Source organism: Engystomops pustulosus, chromosome 1, assembly GCF_040894005.1.
Source record: "Engystomops pustulosus chromosome 1, aEngPut4.maternal, whole genome shotgun sequence".
In the NCBI taxonomy this organism is placed as follows: Eukaryota; Metazoa; Chordata; class Amphibia; order Anura; family Leptodactylidae; genus Engystomops; species Engystomops pustulosus.
In genome coordinates this window covers 24,793,858-24,817,070 of record NC_092411.1, presented here as the reverse complement: position 1 = coordinate 24,817,070, position 23,213 = coordinate 24,793,858, and the positions used below count along the sequence as shown (strand labels likewise).

At 47.2% G+C, this 23,213-nt stretch overlaps 1 protein-coding gene across 1 annotated transcript in view; it reads right to left on the bottom strand.

The window, feature by feature from the left end:
* The window catches only part of LOC140118355 (chondroitin sulfate proteoglycan 4-like), a 32,317-nt gene extending 11,803 nt beyond the window's left edge, over positions 1 to 20,514 (bottom strand). The window contains exons 1-3 of the mRNA XM_072136179.1: positions 20,355 to 20,514; positions 6,176 to 6,339; positions 499 to 4,038 (exon numbers count right to left, since the gene is read on the bottom strand). Coding sequence (XP_071992280.1) covers positions 499 to 4,038; positions 6,176 to 6,339; positions 20,355 to 20,427 — 3,777 coding nt within the window. The 5' untranslated portion in view covers positions 20,428 to 20,514. The remainder of the gene's footprint in view (positions 1 to 498; positions 4,039 to 6,175; positions 6,340 to 20,354) is intronic.
* Positions 20,515 to 23,213: the final 2,699 nt, after the last annotated feature.

Genomic DNA, 23,213 nt, shown 5'->3' with positions numbered 1-23,213 from the left:
TGGGAAGAAGCAGGAGGTGGAGCTAGACAGGAGCACTAAGGTGGGGGCCAAGCTCTGAGGAGTGAGTAACACAGAGAAGTCACATGTTGTTTTTTGAAATGCATCCAAACCAAAGTCCAGCCCCTGTGACTACCCCAGGATTTTGTCAGGGAGCAAGGTAAATTATGACACACAATTATATTGTAATGCAAATGCTCAGGAAAGGCAGATTTTCACTGCAGGTGTGAAGGGCTTCTGCAAACTGTCTTTAGTGAAAATGAGGTCCCTGGTGACAGGTTCCCTTGAATAGGTGGGGAGCAATCATGAACATAATGTATGTGGTAACAGGAAAGCAGGGCTTTTGCACAAAGGCCCTTAAAACAATAAGGTATACCCCTGATCACAAGTAAAGGCATGTATTATAATGTTTCTAATATATTGCATTTTTTTTGGTTTTCACATTAACTTAAGGCCCGATATTCAATACTACAAAACAGCAAAATGTTGTAGACTGCTCACCTTCAGCTTCTCTTTGTCTATTTTGACCGGCTTTCCTTCTTCTACTACAAGATTTTCAAGAGTCTTTACCGTTGGAAGTTTCTGATGACTTTCCAAATAGACCCGAACTTTAACGTTGACCTCCAGCTCCTTTGTGCCGATTTTTACCGTGATGTTGAACGTATCTACAAGATGATTTCCGTCGTCGTGTCTGTAAATCACATGGCCATTCTTCAAATCTCGGTGCGTAAAGGATTCCTTCATCGATTTTTGGACGTAAATTTTTCCATGTTTTGGTGGAGATGAAATGTAATACACAATGTCACCATCACTTTCAATGAACATATTAGTGGCAATGGTAAAGTTGTTGGTGGTTAATAAGTTCTCCTTTCCTTTTTGCACCAACAGTCCAGTGTTGTTGACTATCTGGATGTAGGGCTCAGAGGCAGTGACTTCCAAAAGTGAAGATGTATAATGTTTTCCATCTGTAACAAACAAGACAAAGCGGCCGTAGTCCGCTCCATGGTGTAGATAGAGGACGCGGTTATTTTCTAAATCGGCCTGGGTGAACTGGTAAAGCTTTTTTGAAGTATCATTAGAAGAAACAAGATCTCCATTGGGAATGCCTCTCCTGGTGTAGAGCAGTTGCCCATCTTCGTAATCTGTGTCGGGGTCATGGTAGCACAAGTCCTCCGAAGTTAATAACTTTTTACCGTTCCTAACAACATGAAATAGCTTGTCAACTACACGCACTGGTTTCTCGTCATTCTTCAGCTCTATGGATAAGTTAAAAGCAAATTCTGTCTCCACGGGGGTTGTGTTAGCATCAACATTGTCAGGCTCCACAGAAGATGCAAGAACAACAAAGGCATCAGACACCGTTTCGGAATCATCATGAACATACATAAGACGTTCGCCTAAAATATCTTGGCTAGAGAAGGTGGTTATGTTATCATTGCTTACAAGAGAATCGGAAAAATTAATGCGCTTTAGTTTTCCATGGAGAGGACTTTTCACAACCTTGAAAGAAAAAGTTCTATTACCTAAAGTCTGTACAAAGAGTTCCTCCTTGGTTATAAGTCTTGTCTCCCCCTCGGCTAATGACAAGCCTTTATTAGTCAAGATAATACTGTTCAAGTCTGCTTTGATGTTAATGGTAAAAGTAAACGACTTGGACTCTGCATATTTTGTGAACAGTGAAAACTCAAAGGAATCCCGGGAATCTTCATGAGGTTGTTTGCTTAATACATACCCAAGGTTTCCTTCTATTATATCGGTTTGGCTGAACATGTCCCCTTTGCTTAAAATGTTGTTTTTGTTCATAATTGTTCCTTTGCTGGGCAAAGTCTGTAACTTATAATAAATGGGGTCATCCACTTTGACTCCTTCCACTGTAGCATGCAAGTTAACATTCCCGAACATTACCTTTTTGGTATTCTCAACATTTAAAGGAAAATTTGTTTTCATTACGTATCGAAGCCATTGGATTTTAATTGGAACCAGCAGTTCTTCACTGGAACGATTTGCTATGGAGACTTTAAATTTAAAGCTGTCCATCACATCTGTCTCTTGAATTTCTTTGAAGGTATTAAGGTATCGGATCCGGTCTCGCTCAAGAGATCTTTGAGCAAATGAGGCCACTGGCTTCCATTCATTTCCAGAACCTTTCCTTTGGATATTGCCAAACTTTGGTGTCTCCGTAATGTCATACCGTATTTCCAGGTCTTGGTTTATTGCATTTGTTTCCACTGCTAAATTGCTGTTCCTAAGGAAAACACTTAATCCTTGTATGACTTCAATCCCCGTGTTGTTCACAATTTTATATTCTAAAGGAACGGCCAAAATTCTCAACACAACAGTGTTACTTACTCTATCACCATCACTAACCCTCAGCACCAGCCGTGCATTCTTCACCCCATGGTGGACGTAAAAAATATTCCCTTCAAGTAATTCAGAATAAGGAAAAGTGGTGAGAGCTTTATCAGGGTCTTTGATGTTTTCGAGATACCCAGCATCTACATTGAGGTTCCCAAGTACTACTAGATTTAAATTTTGTGGTTCCGTGTCTACATCGGAAATTTTTATTAGATTACCTGTAAGACGTTTTTTGGAATTTTCAAGTAGTGTGAATAAGTTTCCTTCCGGAAGAGACAGTTCTGGGGGATCGTTAGACGGTGTCACCGTGATGTTGAATACATGAAGCTCTTCTCCTTTTAGATATGAGGGCATCTCATTCTTGCTAGATGCAGTAACAGAAAATATAAAGTGATCACTTGTTCCTTCAGAACCATCATGAAGGTACGTAATTCGTCCATGCCAGAGGTCAAGCATAGAAAAAGTTGCCTTGTCTTGTTGTAAAGAAACATCTATTTTCAATTGTCCATGCGAAGGAAACTCAACAACCTTGAATGAAATTTGTGACTGCCGAAGACCCAGCTTTTTGTAATCCAAATTTATTTTGATATGTTTAGATTGTAAGGCGGCTTTGCTTCCTTCTGCTACCACCAAATTATTAAGAACAAGGAAATTATTTTTTTGATTACTTTTGGTTGCCATCGTAGTAACCATTAAAGTTGTAGGTGCTACCGAGAAGACTTGTGATGTTTTTGGCTGTAACGTTGGAAGAGTGCTCAAAGCCACCTCCATTTTACAACCAGGGGATACATCTTTGGTAGCTAATGCATTCTTTAATCCAAACTTTACAGAGTTCACCTTTAGGTTTTTAATACATCCTTTAAACGATCCACCTCTGTTATGCTTCCCAGAAAGCGTTGCTAAACCCAACTTCCTTACATGGTCTCGAGTGCCATCATCTATGCCACCTACATACAAAGAACCATGTGCTTTAATACGGAAGCTTAGTAAAGTCTTCTCAGTTTTATCATTTACAGTCAGATGAAGATGTCTTGAGGTTATTGTAAGTTTTATGTAATGCCATTTATTTTCACTGAGGGCGTTTGAAGAATCCAAATGGACTATATTTTCGCCTTTCCCGATACTGGCTCTTAAAACCCAATCTACTATTTCTAGGGAAATGAAATCATCAGCCTTTCCCGAGTGATAAAGTAGTAAGCCTCTTCCAACCGTTACTTGTACCAAACATTCCCAAACAGCATCTTCTGCAATGGTCCAACGAGGAAAAGCCAAGAAGGACTTTGAGCTGAACAAACTGATGGGGTCATCTTCACTTATAAAAAACTCATCACTACATCCTAGTGAGACTTCATGAACACTTTTCTGACCTGGGTATGGTCTTAGGGAAGAAAGCAATTCATAGTCATTGAACACAACGTCCTCCAGACAACCTCTAAAATATTCATGCCTGTCTTTCACATATGATGCTTTAAGGTTTCCAAGTCCACCAACATAGAGGCCATGTTCAACGTGGAATTTATTCTCCGTCCCAGTATCTATAACCGTAGATTTAACATTTTTATCAACTGTGAGCGTTACTTCTGCATTTTCAAAGTCCATTTTAACCAAATGCCATTCCGTGTCATCTAAACGAGGTCCTTGATCGAGGACAAGTACTTTTTCATTATTTCCAAGTCTCAGCTTGGCCTAAAAGAACAAAAAAAAAATTCAAACAAAAAATTACAAAAAAGTACAGATATGCGCAAAGCATGTTATGCCCTATTTGTCCTTATTACGATATGATACGATCCAACTTAATTTATTGTACAAGTGATTCAGGCCTTGTAGACAATAGAAAATAAACACAATACACACAGATGAACCAGACGATGAACAAGTGTTCATGGGAGACAAAAATAGACACTGTATTTAGGTTTCCTACTGCTCACCTCATATGGTGATAAATAAGTGTTATATCTCAACTACATAGGAGTTTTATTCTGGTAAACTTGAGGGCATTATCTGACATAGAGTCACTGGGGAACATTTACTTATCCGGCCCTGTCGCGATCCCCGATCCGGGCGGTCCAACGAAGATGAAGTCCGGCGCGATTCACCAACATCGTGCGCCCGATATCCTGCATGTGTCGCTTCCCCGCTGAGGTCCGACGGAGTTCACCTACTTCTTCACGGTGTATGTGAGTGCATGTCTTGCGACACAATTTGCGATGTTAAATCCCATGCGTTGTCCGTATCCATCAGATCGTCCGACAGCCCGCCCCACGATTTGTGTCACGTGAAAACCGGTACCGATGCACCAAATTCCGATCGCGTGCGCCAAAAAACCCTGTTAAATGCGGTGCAACACGGAAATCATCGGGAAACCCGAAGAAAATGCGGTCCGCGGACCCCAAGTAAATGAGCCCCAATAGGGTCTACAATAGAGATGAGCGAGCACTAAAATGCTCGAGTGCTCGTTATTCGAGACGAACTTTTCCAGATGCTCGAGTGCTCGTCTCGAATAACGAGCCCCATTGAAGTCAATGGGAGACTCGAGCATTTTTCAAAGGGACCATGGTTCGGGAATAAAATGTGTTAATTAATTGAAAAAGAATGTCTTCTGATAAGTTAGCAGATGTATGCAAACATCTGCAATCTATTCTTCACTGTTCCGCGCGTATATTATCTCCCGACAAGTTAACAGATGTGAAGAACAGTGAAGAATAGAATAAAAACAGTGAACACAGTGACCACAGGATCATTTAAGTGAAAAACACAGTGAAGAATAGATTGCAGATGTTCTGCACATCTGCTTACTTGTCGGGAGATACGCTGTCCCGGGATCCGCTGCTCTTCTTCCACTGAAGTCTCCCCGATGTCTCCGTGCCCCTCGATGTCTCCGTGCCCCTCGATGTCTCCGTGCCCCTCGATGTCTCCGTGCCCCTCGATGTCTCCCCGTGCCCCTCGATGTCTCCCCGTGCCCCTCGATGTCTCCCCGTGCCCCTCGATGTCTCCCCGTGCCCCTCGATGTCTCCCCGTGCCCCTCGATGTCTCCGTGCCCCTCGATGTCTCCGTGCCCCTCGATGTCTCCGTGCCCCTCGATGTCTCCGTGCCCCTCGATGTCTCCGTGCCCCTCGATGTCTCCGTGCCCCTCGATGTCTCCGTGCCCCTCGATGTCTCCCCGTGCCCCTCGATGTCTCCCCGTGCCCCTCGATGTCTCCGTGCCCCTCGATGTCTCCGTGCCCCTCGATGTCTCCGTGCCCCTCGATGTCTCCGTGCCCCTCGATGTCTCCCCGTGCCCCTCGATGTCTCCCCGTGCCCCTCGATGTCTCCGTGCTGCCGCTGCCCCATGTCTCTGTGCTGCTCACCGTGTTCTTCACACATATATATTGTTCTTCACATACTATTTTGTTCGCACCGTTCCGCGCGTATCTTCCGACAAGTAAGCAGATGTGCCGAACATCTGTAATCTATTCTTCACTGTGTTCTTCACTGTGTTTTTCACTTAAATGATCCTGTGTTCACTGTGTTCACTGTTTTTATTCTATTCTTCATTGTTCTTCACTGTGTTTTTTTAATTAAATGCTCGATCTCGAGCAGGGGAAATACTCGTCCGAGCAACGAGCCGTCTCGAGTACCTTAATACTCGAACGAGCATCAAGCTCGGACGAGTATACTCGCTCATCTCTAGTCTACAACACCTTTGTACTCTACACTCTCCAGATCAATGTAGCCCATTGGAATTCTCAATCCTAGTGTAAATGGGTCCCAGAGAGACTATACTGCTCATATACAAAGAAATAAAAAAAACAGAAGTACGCAATACTAAAGGGCTTTATCTTACATGTACATGTCCAGAGCGCAACTCCACCAAGTAATAGTCCTGTTTCCCAGCTGCCAAAATCAGTAAGCCATTTTCTTTACTGGTCCGAAAGCGTAACTGAAGTGATGACTTGGAGAAGGATTCTACTTTTTTCAGTTCCACGTAACTTTCCCCAAAGAAAGAAGCTGCAAAAGAGAACGTTTTGTACAATTAGGGTAAAAATATATATGTAATAGAGACATACCTTATAGATGGAACAATATTAAAACGTACTTCAACCTTCAAGAAGCCTGGCAGAAATCAGTAGTCTATAGCATTGAGGGGGGGGGGGCTAACTCCAGTGATCCAGATCCTGCTGCCCCTTCCCCTCTCCATAGATCTTATCTGTTATCTTACAATTTAGTGATCTTCTGCCTCCGATCAGGAATTGAAGGGACCATGAGTGAGGAAACGGGGAAGGGAGGGAAAGCCATTTCCTCTTATAAGATATATTACAAAGTTTGTTATAATTACTTAGAGTATTAATTTTGGTACTGACCACTGAAAATGATAAAAAATAATATGTAAAAAGTATAATGGACAGATTTGTACCTATAAGTCCCCACCCCTCAGACACCTGGAGCCATTTGCATTATCTGCCGACCGGCTGGGCAGCATATATCTGTATACCAAATACTACACGGCATAGAATTAGTTAGCGGCCAATCAGTTTGAACAGTCGCTAATTGTAGAGAGTGCGCAGAGGCGGGGCTAACACGCTCCATGCCACACACTGTGCCCCCCCTACATGCCCCTCCTTAAACCCCTTGGTGTGGAGATGGCATGAAGGGGGAAATAATTGCAACTGTTGTTGGTTTGCCAGCAATTACCATTATTTCAGGGCTTCTAAGCCAGTTTTCTGGCATAGAAGCCCCGATAAATGCCCCCCCCACTGAGCTTTGGTAGTATAAGACCCCTCATCAACTAGATGTTGGTAAAGTCTCTGGAACCTGCATCTATTTGACAATTAGGTTGCCCAAGCCCTGCGTCATGTCTGCAATCGGTGGAAAGATGGCCGACCATTGACTGTTCTGTTGACCTTCTACTATGGGAGTCCTAAGGTTTGGCCAACAGGGAGGCTCAGTCAAGACCCATAGTGTATAGAGGGCTGGTAAATGCATCAATCCACAAAATATGCCATAAATACCCAGCATGGGAGTATCCAGCTCTATACGGTTTTCATTTTCAAATCTTATAATAAGCTGATACAAATCTATATTCATGTTACTCCACACAGAATGTTAAAAAAATTAAAGGAAAAAATAAAAAAAAAAGTTTTACAATTGGGTTTCAAAAAAATACCCTGTGTGGTTGGTAATCCTGTATGCAGCTACAAGTATGGGAGACACGGGTAATTAGTAGAGTTTAAAATAGTCAACAGTACAACAAAAACACAACAATAAAACCCCCAAAAACATAATTACAAAAATAAACATGCCCTAAACCACAATACAAATCCTAGCTGTGTGACAAAATGTACACTAGAAATTCCTAACTTCTCATCCAAAGTAAGAACAGTAATAAAACAAACAGAAGAAATCCAGAGATCTCCTGCATTCCAGGCGCGGCGGCGTGCACAGGCCTGCAAGCTATTGCCGCCATGAAGACACCTTTATGAATGCAATTAAAGGGTCTCTCTAAACAAAGGTGCCAACCTCCAGATACAAAGGACAATTGGGAAAAGCAGATTTTCAGAAAACTGCCTAAAACTAATCAAGTTTAAACAACCAATCACAGCTCGGCTTTCATTTTTTAAAAGCAAAATTGGAAATTTCATTGAAACTGTAATTGGTTGCTTTTGGAAATAAAAATAGATTTTCTTTTAGAGATTTGGACAACGTGAAATACACATGTACTAATAGGTCAGATAGTTTCCAAGATCTTCCCCTTGGGCCCAGCAGGTCAGGTTTTGGGTACAACAGAAAATATGTTACTAGCGGGTTCTCCCAGAACTTTCGGGATTCTCCTGAACATAGAAGAGACCTCCTCTAGTCTTGGATGGGGAGGAAAATCTCCTGGACCCGGCAGAAAGCTCCTGCATCTATGAAAGTGTTTACGGACACTTTATGTGCTGGTCACATCCCAAAAAGGTTGTAAATCCCAAAAAAAACCAAGACAAAAAAGGTCTCCTAGAAAAATTTATTGGCAAATGTTGTCAAGACTCAAAAAAAAAAAAATCAGGTCCCTATATATTTCTATGGCCCTAAATGCGGGCCAAAGCAAAAGAAAAAAAATCAGACCAGGTCCTATTCCTCCTCGTGTTTGTGGACGGTGTTTTTTACTGTTGTTGTTGTGTGAGCCAATGATAGGCCTACAATGCAGCACGGGACAGTTTGTGGCTTTTGTGAACAAGTAGATTAAGGGTGCAACCACACGCTGCGTTCTGGTGCCACACGCACCGCTTTGCCTGCGTTTGAAAACGCAAACGCAGATAAATCCGCGCCTACCAGGGCGGCCCGCGGCCCGATCGCACCAGTGCTGTGATCGGGGACGAGCTGCCGGTGTTTTGCGTTAATTTAATGCCGCGTGCAACCCTGGTAGGCGCTCCTTTGTCTGCGTTTTCAAACGCAGACAAAGCAGTGCGTGTGGCACCAGCCTCAGACCGTTTTTTGGACCATTTTTAAAAAGACTGAAAACACATGCTTAAAACGGTCCGAGAATGCAAAGTGTGGAAGCACCCTAAGGCCGGCGCCACACGTAGTGCTTTGTCTGCGCTTGCAAACGCAGACAAAGTCGCGCCCACCGGGGCGGGCCTCGGCCCGATCGCATCGGCGTTTCTATGGAAACGCCTGCGATCGGGAACGAGCCGCCGGTGTTTCGCGTAAAATTTGCAAGCACAGACAGAGCACTACGTGTGGCGCCGGCCTAAGGCCCGCGTTTTGGGGCCGTTTTTAAGCATTCCATTAAAAAAATGCATGCGTTTTTGTGCTTAAAAACTGACCAAAAACAGACCGCCGGCCAAAGGGTTATGGCACACGTGGCGTTTTAAAAAGTTTTTGGCCCGATTTTAAGCAGTCTATCAAAAACGCATGTCTTAAGAAACGCATGCCTTTTTGACCAGTTTCAGTTAAGATAATTGGTCAAAAACGCATGAGTTTTTTAATGCATGCTGTTTTTCCCGATCTTAAAACGCACTACTAAAAACGTCCCAAAAACGGCCTAAAAACGCCACGTGTGTCACCACCCGGAGACTGTCAGTTTGTACTAAAGATCAAGTTTCAGTTGGTCTAATCTGTGCTATGAATTTATGATGACCACACCCCCTTCCAGTGGGGCCAAACCCTTCCCCCAAAGGCCACGCCCCCTTAGGACAATTGGGAAAAGTTCCAAACAAAGGTCTAAAAGCCTTCATAAATGTGGGCTAGGGCACTTTAGACTTTTTGGTGCAAATCTGCCAGACTTCTGTCACGAGTGTGTTTATAAACCCCCCAATGTGTTAACAGTTTATTAACAAAATGTTAACAGCAACGAGTGTTAACATATTTGTTAACATAGTGTTAACATACCTGTAGTATTGCGTTTCAAAAAAGTCCATTTATATTCCTCTTCACCAAACCAATGATCACCTGGGGGTGTCACCTTGTTCCATCCTAAGCCTGGTGCACAGAGAAGCTACCGTAGTTTTTATACAGATGACGGATTAATAAAAAAGAGGAAAGGTAATTCTGGAAAGTGTATACAGTGGCCTAAACCAGTGATTTTCAACCTTTTTTGAGCCGCGGCACACTTTTTATACTTAGAAAATCCTGGGGCACACCACCAACCAAAATAGCACAAAATGACACTAAAACAGTCATAAAAGGCCTCCCTTTACTAATAAAAAGCCCCTGGCTGCCTCCCTTTACTAATAAAAAGCCCCTGGCTGCCTCCCTTTACTAATAAAAAGCCCCTAGCTGCCTCCCTTTACTAATAAAAAGCCCCTGGCGGCCTCCCTTTACTAATAAAAAGCCCCTGGCGGCCTCCCTTTACTAATAAAAAGCCCCTGGCTGCCTCCCTTTACTAATAAAAAGCCCCTGGCTGCCTCCCTTTACTAATAAAAAGCCCCTGGCTGCCTCCCTTTACTAATAAAAAGCCCCTGGCTGCCTCCCTTTACTAATAAAAAGCCCCTGGCTGCCTCCCTTTACTAATAAAAAGCCCCTGGCTGCCTCCCTTTACTAATAAAAAGCCCCTGGCTGCCTCCCTTTACTAATAAAAAGCCCCTGGCTGCCTCCCTTTACTAATAAAAAGGCCCTGGCTGCCTCCCTTTACTAATAAAAAAGCCCCTGGCTGCCTCCCTTTACTAATAAAAAGGCCCTAGCTGCCTCCCTTTACTAATAAAAAGGCCCTAGCTGCCTCCCTTTACTAATAAAAAGCCCCTGGCGCCCTCCCTTTACTAATAAAAAGCCCCTTGCGGCCTCCCTTTACTAATAAAAAGCCCCTAGCTGCCTCCCTTTACTAATAAAAAGCCCCTAGCTGCCTCCCTTTACTAATAAAAAGCCCCTAGCTGCCTCCCTTTACTAATAAAAAGCCCCTAGCTGCCTCCCTTTACTAATAAAAAGCCCCTAGCTGCCTCCCTTTACTAATAAAAAGCCCCTAGCTGCCTCCCTTTACTAATAAAAAGCCCCTAGCTGCCTCCCTTTACTAATAAAAAGCCCCTAGCTGCCTCCCTTTACTAATAAAAAGCCCCTAGCTGCCTCCCTTTACTAATAAAAAGCCCCTAGCTGCCTCCCTTTACTAATAAAAAGCCCCTAGATGCCTCCCTTTACTAATAAAAAGCCCCTAGATGCCTCCCTTTACTAATAAAAAAGCCCCTGGCTGCCTCCCTTTACTAATAAAAAGGCCCTAGATGCCTCCCTTTACTAATAAAAAGCCCCTAGATGCCTCCCTTTACTAATAAAAAGCCCCTGGCTGCCTCCCTTTACTAATAAAAAGCCCCTGGCTGCCTCCCTTTACTAATAAAAAGCCCCTGGCTGCCTCCCTTTACTAATAAAAAAGCCCCTGGCTGCCTCCCTTTACTAATAAAAAGGCCCTAGCTGCCTCCCTTTACTAATAAAAAGGCCCTAGCTGCCTCCCTTTACTAATAAAAAGGCCCTAGCTGCCTCCCTTTACTAATAAAAAGCCCCTAGCTGCCTCCCTTTACTAATAAAAAGCCCCTGGCTGCCTCCCTTTACTAATAAAAAGCCCCTAGATGCCTCCCTTTACTAATAAAAAGCCCCTGGCTGCCTCCCTTTACTAATAAAAAGCCCCTAGCGGCCTCCCTTTACTAATAAAAAGCCCCCTAGATGCCTCCCTTTACTAATAAAAAGCCCCTGGCTGCCTCCCTTTACTAATAAAAAGGCCCTAGCTGCCTCCCTTTACTAATAAAAAGCCCCTAGCGGCCTCCCTTTACTAATAAAAAGCCCCTGGCTGCCTCCCTTTACTAATAAAAAAGCCCCTGGCTGCCTCCCTTTACTAATAAAAAGCCCCTAGCTGCCTCCCTTTACTAATAAAAAGCCCCTAGCTGCCTCCCTTTACTAATAAAAAGCCCCTAGATGCCTCCCTTTACTAATAAAAAGCCCCTAGATGCCTCCCTTTACTAATAAAAAGCCCCTAGATGCCTCCCTTTACTAATAAAAAGCCCCTAGCTGCCTCCCTTTACTAATAAAAAGCCCCTAGCTGCCTCCCTTTACTAATAAAAAGCCCCTAGATGCCTCCCTTTACTAATAAAAAGCCCCTAGATGCCTCCCTTTACTAATAAAAAGCCCCTGGCTGCCTCCCTTTACTAATAAAAAGCCCCTAGATGCCTCCCTTTACTAATAAAAAGCCCCCAGCTGCCTCCCTTTACTAATAAAAAGCCCCTAGATGCCTCCCTTTACTAATAAAAAGCCCCTGGCTGCCTCCCTTTACTAATAAAAAAGCCCCTGGCTGCCTCCCTTTACTAATAAAAAGGCCCTAGCTGCCTCCCTTTACTAATAAAAAGGCCCTAGCTGCCTCCCTTTACTAATAAAAAGCCCCTAGCTGCCTCCCTTTACTAATAAAAAGCCCCTAGCTGCCTCCCTTTACTAATAAAAAGCCCCTGGCTGCCTCCCTTTACTAATAAAAAGGCCCTAGAGGCCCCCCTTAACAAATAAAAAGCCCCAGCCTACCTTTACTAATAAAAAAAAACCCTAGCTGCCTTCCTTATACAAATAATAACCCTATATACTTACCCTTGATGTCTTCTTGACGTCTCCTTCACTCCTAATGGCGATCCGCTCACCTTCTGTAGCTCCTGCACCGTGCGCCTCTGGTCACGTGACTTACGCGACCTGACGTCAGGTCGCGTCAGTCACGTGACATGGGCCGCGCGGTACAGGAGCTACAGAAGACGGGCGGATCGCCGACGTGGGACTTGGAGGTAAGTATGGGGCAGAAATACGGGGGCGCGGCGGCAGCTCGACACCGGGGCAGCCTAGTTCGGGCAACTTTCCCCCGCGGCACACTCAACCTTGTGTCGCGGCACACTAGTGTGCCGCGGCACACAGGTTGAAAATCACTGGCCTAAACAATGCTGCTGTCATGTGTGAGACAAATACACATCTACACATACAACATCTATTCTGTGCTCCGAGCTACTTCACCGCCGGACGCTGAATGGGTTACAGATATCCCCGGCATGTGGAAAACCAGCCAGGACTCTCCTGTATATTTTGGGAGGATGGAACGGTCTCAGCTGTTGCACTTTAAAGTGGCACATGACATCTGCTTTCTAATCCCTGTAACTCGTCTGCCGATTACAAGGCAGAGAAATGTACCAGACGAGGCTCCGAATCGCTGGAGGGTGGTGCTAAACACCCAGCCACAACTGCTAGAGGGGTCATGTATTATACCTCCTCGTTCTCCGTCTCAATATTATGTTAGGCCAACAATCGACCAGTGGGGAGCCAAGAAGCCGCTGATCTAATATTTACATCATATACTATCAGTATTGTTATTTTGGTATATAAAGTTTTATAACAGTAAACTTTATTACATGAAATTCTCCTAAGTGAACATTTTGGAAAAAAAATCCCCAACTCTCATATACCTAGGGATGAGCTTCAGCTGCAGATTGTGTGACCCTGGGGCCTGGCTGGTGGCTCGGTGAAGGCGAGAAGAGCATTTCACTTTCACAGCTCACGTGGTCGGGGGCATGTGCAAAGTTTACTGCCCCGACTTCACTAAACCACTTTGTAGGTACCAGATGTATGAGACCAGATGAGGTAAGTACAAGAATAAAGTCTTCTGCTCCGGAGCAAGATGGTTGGGACAAACTTGCTCCATGTTTTTGCAGTATTACTGGAATGAACCAAGAATCACTGAAATGAACTCAACATGTTTGTCCAGACCAGTAAATCCTAGGGCAGTGGTGGCGAACCTATGGCACAGGTGCCAGAGCTGGCACTCCTTCACTCCAGCACAGAGTTTGCCAAACAGGACTCAAGGCCTCTTGTACTCCCAGGCAGCTCAGAACCCTGGAAGGAAGCTCAATGATAATCCGAACTACGTCTTTTTACTATTGGTGTCCTCGGGTGCCTATACGATTTAAACCTGTGACAGAGCAGGGAGTAATAAGTCACTGCCTAAATTGTTACATTGGCACGTTGCAAAAAATATGTGTGTTTTGGTTGTAGTTTGGGCACTCTGTGTCTAAAAGGTTTGCCATCACTGTCCTAGGGGATCTGGGCCAGGGTGAAAATACATGAATACATACTTACCCCGCTCTGGATACTATCTCCCACGTCACTCTGGTACTCTGGTTTTTGGGCTTGTGTTCTGGAGGAGTGGCCTCCAAAGTGAGTGGCTTCCTCGGACTATACAACATCACTTAAGGCGTATGGATGGAAGTTCCAGGAGGGCATGCGACCCACTTCAACCACAGAATCCTGGAACTTCTGGTCAGATGATGGAAGTACTGGAGAAATTTAAGACGCATTCAGAGGAAATCTACCTTCAAAATCAAGTATTGATAAACCAGGGACACTTACTTAAAGATTCAGGCACTGTGACTCTGGTAATCCTCCCATGTTTGTTATTTATGTCCTCCTTCTATCAACTTTTGAAATTATGCTAATGTGCCAGAAGGGCTTTGGGGGCATTACCAGAGCCATTCTTTAATGCAGCTTCACAAGCTGTTATACTGGTTCTCCTTACTCCATTACGCCCCCTTCCTCTGTCTGATGTAATCTCAGGACAGCAGAGAAAGTTTCAGCACACAATTGAAGGGAGTGCTCCTGCACAGTGTAACAGCTTGTTAAGCTCGAGCACACATGGGCTATGGTAACACTACAGGAGGCAGAGGTCGCATTAACGCCTCACCACGCGTCATAGACGCGTGATGAGGCGCCATTACCCCCCAAAATAATTGCCATGCGTAAAGTTACGCATGGCAATTATTCCCTGTAGCGCGCAGGCTGAGAGGCCCGGCGCGCGCTGCAAAGGAGGTACAAGTCAGTAGCGTGATCGCAGCGCGCGCCGGGCCGCTCAGCGCGACACGTGACACAGTTTCAGGGGCGCGCCGGAGAGACCCGAAGTGAGTGCACCGGCCCCGGGGGAGACTTGTGGGCTGCGAAGATGATGCTCCCCGTCCCGCTCTACCTGCCCGCAGCTGCCTGCGTTTGTGATCGAGGAGACCTAGAGCAGTGCTGGGTGAGTGTGTGCAGTGTTGTAGTGTGTGCTGTGCAGTGTTGTAGTGTGTGCTGTGCAGTGTTGTAGTGTGTGCTGTGCAGTGTTGTAGTGTGTGCTGTGCAGTGTTGTAGTGTGTGCTGTGCAGTGTTGTAGTGTGTGCTGTGCAGTGTTGTAGTGTGTGCTGTGCAGTGTTGTAGTGTGTGCTGTGCAGTGTTGTAGTGTGTGCTGTGCAGTGTTGTAGTGTGTGCTGTGCAGTGTTGTAGTGTGTGCTGTGCAGTGTTGTAGTGTGTCCTGTGCTGTGTTGTAGTGTGTCCTGTGCTGTGTTGTAGTGTGTGCTGTGCTGTGTTGTAGTGTGTGCTGTGTTGTGAGCGGTGAGTGTGCAGTGTTGTGAGTGTGCAGTGTTGTGAGCGGTGAGTGTGCAGTGTTGTGAGTGTGCGTGCTGTGCAGTGTGTGGGTGGGTGCTGTGCAGTGTGTGGGTGGGTGCTGTGCAGTGTGGGTGGGTGCTGTGCAGTGTGTGTGTGTGTGTGCGTGCTGTGCAGTGTGTGTGTGTGCTGTGCAGTGTGTGTGTGTGTGTGTGTGTGTGTGTGTGTGTGTGTGTGTGTGCTGTGCAGTGTGTGCTGTGCAGTGTGTGTGTGTGTGCGTGTGTGTGTGTGTGTGTGTGTGTGTGTGTGTGTGTGTGTGTGTGTGTGTGTGTGTGTGTGTGCGTGCTGTGCAGTGTGTGGGTGGGTGGGTGGGTGAATGTGTGCTGTGCTGTGTGTGTGCGTGCTGTGCAGTGTGTGTGTGTGTGTGCGTGCTGTGCAGTGTGTGTGTGTGTGCTGTGCAGTGTGTGGGTGGGTGGGTGAATGTGTGTGTGTGTGTGTGCGCGTGCTGTGCAGTGTGTGGGTGCTGTGCAGTGTGTGTGTGTGTTGTAGTGTGTGCTGTGTTGTAGTGTGTGCTGTGCTGTGTTGTAGTGTGTGCTGTGTTGTGAGCGGTGAGTGTGCAGTGTTGTGAGTGTGCGTGCTGTGCAGTGTGTGTGTGTGCGTGCGTGCTGTGCAGTGTGTGTGTGTGTGCTGTGCAGTGTGTGTGTGTGTGTGTGCTGTGCAGTGTGTGTGTGTGCTGTGCAGTGTGTGTGTGTGCTGTGCAGTGTGTGTGTGTGTGTGTGTGCTGTGCAGTGTGTGTGCTGTGCAGTGTGTGTGTGTGCTGTGCAGTGTGTGGGTGGGTGCTGTGCAGTGTGTGGGTGCGTGCTGTGCAGTGTGTGGGTGGGTGTGTGTGTGCGTGCAGTGTGTGTGTGTGTGTGCGTGCATGCAGTGTGTGTGTGTGTGTGCGTGCATGCAGTGTGTGTGTGTGTGCGCGTGCTGTGCAGTGTGTGCGTGCTGTGCAGTGTGTGGGTGGGTGGGTGAATGTGTGTGTGCTGTGCAGTGTGTGTGTGTGTGTGCTGTGCAGTGTGTGTGTGTGTGTGTGCGTGCTGTGCAGTGTGCGTGCTGTGCAGTGTGTGTGTGTGCGTGCTGTGCAGTGTGTGTGTGTGCGTGCTGTGCAGTGTGTGTGTGTGCGTGCTGTGCAGTGTGTGTGTGTGCGTGCTGTGCAGTGTGTGTGTGTGCGTGCTGTGCAGTGTGTGTGTGCGTGCTGTGTGTGTGTGCGTGCTGTGCAGTGTGTGTGTGCTGTGTGTGTGTGCGTGCTGTGCAGTGTGTGTGTGCTGTGTGTGTGTGCGTGCTGTGCAGTGTGTGTGTGTGTGTGTGTGTGTGTGCGTGCTGTGCAGTGTGTGTGTGTGTGTGTGCGTGCTGTGCAGTGTGTGTGTGTGTGTGCGTGCTGTGTGTGTGTGCGTGCTGTGTGTGTGTGCGTGCTGTGCAGTGTGTGTGTGCTGTGTGTGTGTGCGTGCTGTGCAGTGTGTGTGTGTGCTGTGCAGTGTGTGTGTGTGTGTGCTGTGCAGTGGGTGGGTGGGTGCTGTGCAGTGGGTGGGTGCTGTGCAGTGTGTGCTGTGCAGTGGGTGGGTGTGTGTGTGGGTGGGTGAATGTGTGCGTGCTGTGCAGTGTGTGTGTGGGTGTGTGTGTTGTGCAGTGTGGGTGTGTGCGTGTTGTGCAGTGTGTGTGTGTGTGTTGTGCAGTGTGTGTGTGTGCGTGCTGTGCAGTGTGTGTGTGTGCGTGCTGTGCAGTGTGTGTGTGTGCGTGCTGTGCAGTGTGTGTGTGTGTGCGTGCTGTGCAGTGTGTGTGTGCGTGCTGTGCAGTGTGTGTGTGCGTGCTGTGCAGTGTGTGTGTGCGTGCTGTGCAGTGTGTGTGTGTGTGTTGTGCAGTGTGTGTGTGTGCGTGCTGTGCAGTGTGTGTGTGTGCGTGCTGTGCAGTGTGTGTGTGCGTGCTGTGCAGTGTGTGTGTGCGTGCTGTGCAGTGTGTGTGTGCGTGCTGTGCAGTGTGTGTGTGCGTGCTGTGCAGTGTGTGTGTGCGTGCTGTGCAGTGTGCTATGTGTGCGGTGTATTACCAAAATTTTCATACTCCTCCTCGGGTAAAAATACTCCTCAAAAATGGTGAGAGGAGTATTTTTACCCTTTTGGAAAAATGTTAGTGCGACCTCTGACAGGAGGTTTTCTGGCTCATCATTCTTAAAGTTGATTTTGGTAAGAAGGAGGTCATGAATAACAAATCATAAGAGGATTACTATAGTCACCGTGCCTGGATCTATGAGTAAGTGTCCCTGGTTTATCATGATGGATTTTGGGCTTAGGCCTCCTCTTCTTCTCTATCCACTGTGTACAGATTCAAGAACTCCTTTCACACACACTTATCACTGCAGGGAACAGAGAGAGGATCCGAAAAAAAGGAGTATTTTTCTTTAATAAAGTATATAACAAAGTTTACTATTATCATATAATATGCAATATAGATTTCTGCTGATGTGACATCCATAGAGGTGCAGCATCAGCCAATCACTAGTCACTGTGACATCAGCAACGTGGCCGCCATCCAATCACTAGTCACTGTGACATCACCAACGTGGCCGCCATCCAATCACTAGTCACTGTGACATCACCAACGTGGCCGCCATCCAATCACTAGTCACTGTGACATCACCAACGTGGCCGCCATCCAATCACTAGTCACTGTGACATCACCAACGTGGCCGCCATCCAATCACTAGTCACTGTGACATCACCAACGTGGCCGCCATCCAGTCACTAGTCAATGTGACATCACCAACGTGGCCGCCATCCAGTCACTAGTCACTGTGACATCACCAACGTGGCCGCCATCCAATCACTAGTCACTGTGACATCACCAACGTGGCCGCCATCCAGTCACTAGTCACTGTGACATCACCAACGTGGCCGCCATCCAGTCACTAGTCACTGTGACATCACCAACGTGGCCACCATCCAGTCACTGTGACATCATCAACGTGGCCTCCAACCAGTCACTAGTCACTGTGACATCACCAACGTGGCCGCCATCCAATCACTAGTCACTGTGACATCACCAACGTGGCCGCCATCCAGTCACTAGTCACTGTGACATCACCAACGTGGCCGCCATCCAGTCACTAGTCACTGTGACATCACCAACGTGGCCGCCATCCAGTCACTAGTCACTGTGACATCACCAACGTGGCCGCCATCCAATCACTAGTCACTGTGACATCACCAACGTGGCCGCCATCCAGTCACTAGTCACTGTGACATCACCAACGTGGCCGCCATCCAGTCACTAGTCACTGTGACATCACCAACGTGGCCGCCATCCAGTCACTAGTCACTGTGACATCACCAACGTGGCCGCCATCCAATCACTAGTCACTGTGACATCACCAACGTGGCCTCCATCCAGTCACTAGTCACTGTGACATCACCAACGTGGCCCGCATCCAATCACTCGCCATTGGTTACATCACCACCGTGGCCTGCATCCAATCACTCGCCCTGGTGACATCACCAACGTGGCCAGCATCCAGGCACTTGTCACAACAAACACTATTGTGATTCATACATTTTTAGGCACTGTAGAAAGCCTGCAGCACCTGGTTTATATGATAATGGGTTTCCATCTCCCATAAATTCTCCATTCTAGAAGTCAAAAATACCACAACTACTATTCGCTACAATTGCATCCAGCCTAAACCATCCAAGTAGACAGAACTTGATTATCTAACTGATACACTGTAGCAAAGTATCCGATGAGGTGAGGAATCTGTGATGCTGTTTTGTTTAGCACAAATAAATGCCTAAACTTACAATTGTAACAAATTCTCAGCTGTGAACAGTATTATGTACAGAATGAGAGTAAATAATTAATAATCAAACTTGAGAATGTAGATGCATCACATTTCCATGTTTATCCACCCATAGTAAACAGGATGGGTCCAGAACATATTAATCACCATCCAGACCTCCAGTACCAGCGCTGCAGGTTCTGGAACCCACGGAGTGTGATAATGACACATATTACATAAATAACTCAGTGTTCTCATGATGTTCCTATATGTAACCTGTGGGGCTGGTGACCGGTTACATTGTGACCTCATGACCACCTGGCCCAGGGACAAGTATATATTTCACCCCCTTTAAATCTCATCCACTTTGCTGACGCTGCACATTGCAGGGATTAGGCAGCGATCTATAGCGGCCTCTACTCTGCTGCAAGTCTAAAACAATCTGAGGAACAATCATCAACTTATTATGAGAAAAAACTAACTCACGCAACTGTTTTCTGAAATTTGTCCAAAATCTTATATTTATCCCCCAGTGTCGGATCATTTGTATTGTGTGATTAGCTCACGGTGATTGCAGCGAGAAGAGACACAAATGTTGTGCTTATCATTGAACAAATCAAGATTCTTAGATTTTTTTTCCCTTTGGTGAAACTACAGAACAGCAACATCAAAAAAAAAAAAATCACCTGTGACATCACACATACACCAGTTACAACAGCATACACCTGTGACATCAATAATTCACCTGTGACATCACACAAACTGTTGCGACATCACACATACACCTGTGACATCACACATACACCTGTGACATCACACATACACCTATGACATCAATAATTCACTTGTGACATCACTAAGTAACCAGTGACATCACACATACACCAGTGACATCAATAATTAACCTGTGACATCACACATACACCTGTGACATCACACATACACCTGTGACATCACACATACACCTATGACATCAATAATTCACCTGTGACATCACACATACACCTATGACATCAATAATTCACCTGTGACATCACACATACACCAGTGACATCACACATACACCAGTTACACTAGCATACACCTGTGACATCAATAATTTACTGATGTCATTCCCCCACCTGGGCTTTTACATCAGAAATATCCTAAAGTGAATGTCACTGCAGAGAAAATCCTTCAGTCCATGACAGCAAGCAGAGGTGTGCACTAGAAGCCCACGATACAGATCTGTAACTTCTCTCCATGTAAATCATTACCTTTTGTTTACATAAAACCGGAAACCCCCTATAACTTTAGTGAAGTTCACCTCCTGACCGTGCACCCACTGGGGACCTGCAGGCACAGAGTAGTGGGCTCAGCGCCAGGCTGGGTGAGGGGCCGCTCTTACCTGGGGTGCTGAGGGCGCAGGGGCTGCAGCAGAGCACGGCTCCCAGGAGCAGCACAGCCCGGGGGACGCTCATTCTTTCTGCCGGGGATCATGGACCCTGCGCCCGGGGTGTGGGCTCCGCTGTCCCCTCTGCTGGAGCGCGCACAGGGGAGGCGGAGGGATGACGTCAGCAGCCGGGAGGGGACGAGCAAAGGAGCCGCACAGAGGAGGAGGGCTGCACACAGGGGTACTACAACTCCCAGCATGTCCTCAGCCACCACATGCATGTACTGAGGAGGAGGGGGCACACACAGGACTACAACTCCCAGCATGTCCTCAGCCACCATATGCATGTACTGAGGAGGAGGAGGGCACGCGGGGACTACAACTCCCAGCATGTCCTCAGCCACCACATGCATGTACTGAGGAGGAGGAGGGCACACACAGGACTACAACTCCCAGCATGTCCTCAGCCACCACATGCATGTACTGAGGAGGAGGAGGGCACACAGGGGGACTACAACTCCCAGCATGTCCTCAGCCACCACATGCATGTACTGAGGAGGAGGGGGCACACACAGGACTACAACTCCCAGCATGTCCTCAGCCACCACAAGCATGTACTGAGGAGGAGGAGGGCATACAAGGACTACAACTCCCAGCATGTCCTCAAAGCCGCCACATGCATGTACTGAGGAGGAGGGGGCACACACAGGACTACAACTCCCAGCATGTCCTCAGCCACCACATGCATGTACTGAGGAGGAGGGGGCACACACAGGACTACAACTCCCAGCATGTCCTCAGGCACCACAAGCATGTACTGAGGAGGAGGAGGGCATACAAGGACTACAACTCCCAGCATGTCCTCAAAGCCGCCACATGCATGTACTGAGGAGGAGGGGGCACACACTGGACTACAACTCCCAGCATGTCCTCAGCCACCACAAGCATGTACTGAGGAGGAGGAGGGCATACAAGGACTACAACTCCCAGCATGTCCTCAAAGCCGCCACATGCATGTACTGAGGAGGAGGGGGCACACACTGGACTACAACTCCCAGCATGTCCTCAAAGCCGCCACATGCATGTACTGAGGAGGAGGGGGCACACACTGGACTACAACTCCCAGCATGTCCTCAGCCACCACATGCATGTACTGAGGAGGAGGAGGGCACACAGGGACTACAACTCCCAGCATGTCCTCAGCCACCACATGCATGTACTGAGGAGGAGGAGGGCACACAGGGACTACAACTCCCAGCATGTCCTCAGCCACCACATGCATGTACTGAGGAGGAGGAGGGCACACAGGGACTACAACTCCCAGCATGTCCTAAGCCGCCACATGCATGTACTGAGGAGGAGGGACACACACGTGGGGACTACAACTCCCAGCATGTCCTCAGCCACCACATGCATGTACTGAGGAGGAGGGGGCACACACAGGACTACAACTTCCAGCATGTCCTCAAAGCCGCCACATGCATGTACTGAGGAGGAGGGGGCACACACAGGACTACAACTCCCAGCATGTCCTCAGCCACCACATGCATGTAATGAGGAGGAGGAGGAGGGCACACAGGGACTACAACTCCCAGCATGTCCTCAGCCACCACAAGCATGTACTGAGGAGGAGGAGGGCATACAAGGACTACAACTCCCAGCATGTCCTCAGCCACCACATGCATGTACTGAGGAGGAGGAGGGCACACAGGGACTACAACTCCCAGCATGTCCTAAGCCGCCACATGCATGTACTGAGGAGGAGGGACACACACGTGGGGACTACAACTCCCAGCATGTCCTCAGCCGCCACATGAGTGTACTCTGGACTACAACTCGCAGCATGTCCTCACAGTCTCCACATGCATGTACTGAGGAGGAGGAGGGGACACACACGGGGACTACAGCTCCCAGCATGTCCTCAGCCACCACATGCATGTACTGAGGAGGGGACACAGGGACTACAACTCCCAGCATGTCCTCAGCCACCACATGCATGTACTGAGGAGGAGGAGGACACACGCAGGGATTACAACTCACAGCCGCCATGTGCATGTACTGAGGAGGGGACACACACACGCAGGGATTACAACTCCCAGCATGTCCTCAGCCGCCACATGCATGTACTCAGGAGGGGACACACACACACACAGGGATTACAACTCCCAGCATGTCCTCAACTGCCACATGAAATAGGAATGTGCACTGTATGATCTCTGGGGTCTGAATTTTGGACCCTTTTTAAAAAAAACACTTCTTTTCAGTGGCGTATATACAGATTATGCTGGACATGTGCAGTACAATATAGATATAATGGTGCACATCCTTTATTGCAGGGATGGCGAACCTTTTAGAGGCAGAGTGCCCAAACTACAACCAAGACCCACTTATTTGTCGCAAAGTGCCAACACAAAAATTTAATTATTGATTTATACTCCCTTCTCAGTCACATTGATACCAGCACCCTAAGGACACCAATAAAGCAGAAAATGGAAGACATTGGGATGATCATTGTTGCTTCCCTAAGGGTACCATAAACAGGAAGAATTGTCAGGGCCGGAGCAGGAGCTACAATGATAATCCAGATCCATCCACACCTTCCCACTCCTCCTGTAGTCCCAGGTACAGCTGTCACTTTAATATAACTCTGTGCACAGCAAGTCCTGGGCTGTCTGGGACTGCAGGAAGATACTTGGAGTCCTCTCTGGTGATAGCCTGGGTGCCCACAGAAAGGGCTCCGAGTGCCACCTCTGGCACCAGTGCCATAGGTTAGCCACCACTGCTTTATTGTGTCAGGTCGGATGATGGGCCCCCCTGACACTACGAGCCCCATAGCGGCTGCTATGGCTGCTACCATTGTAGTTACGCCCCTGC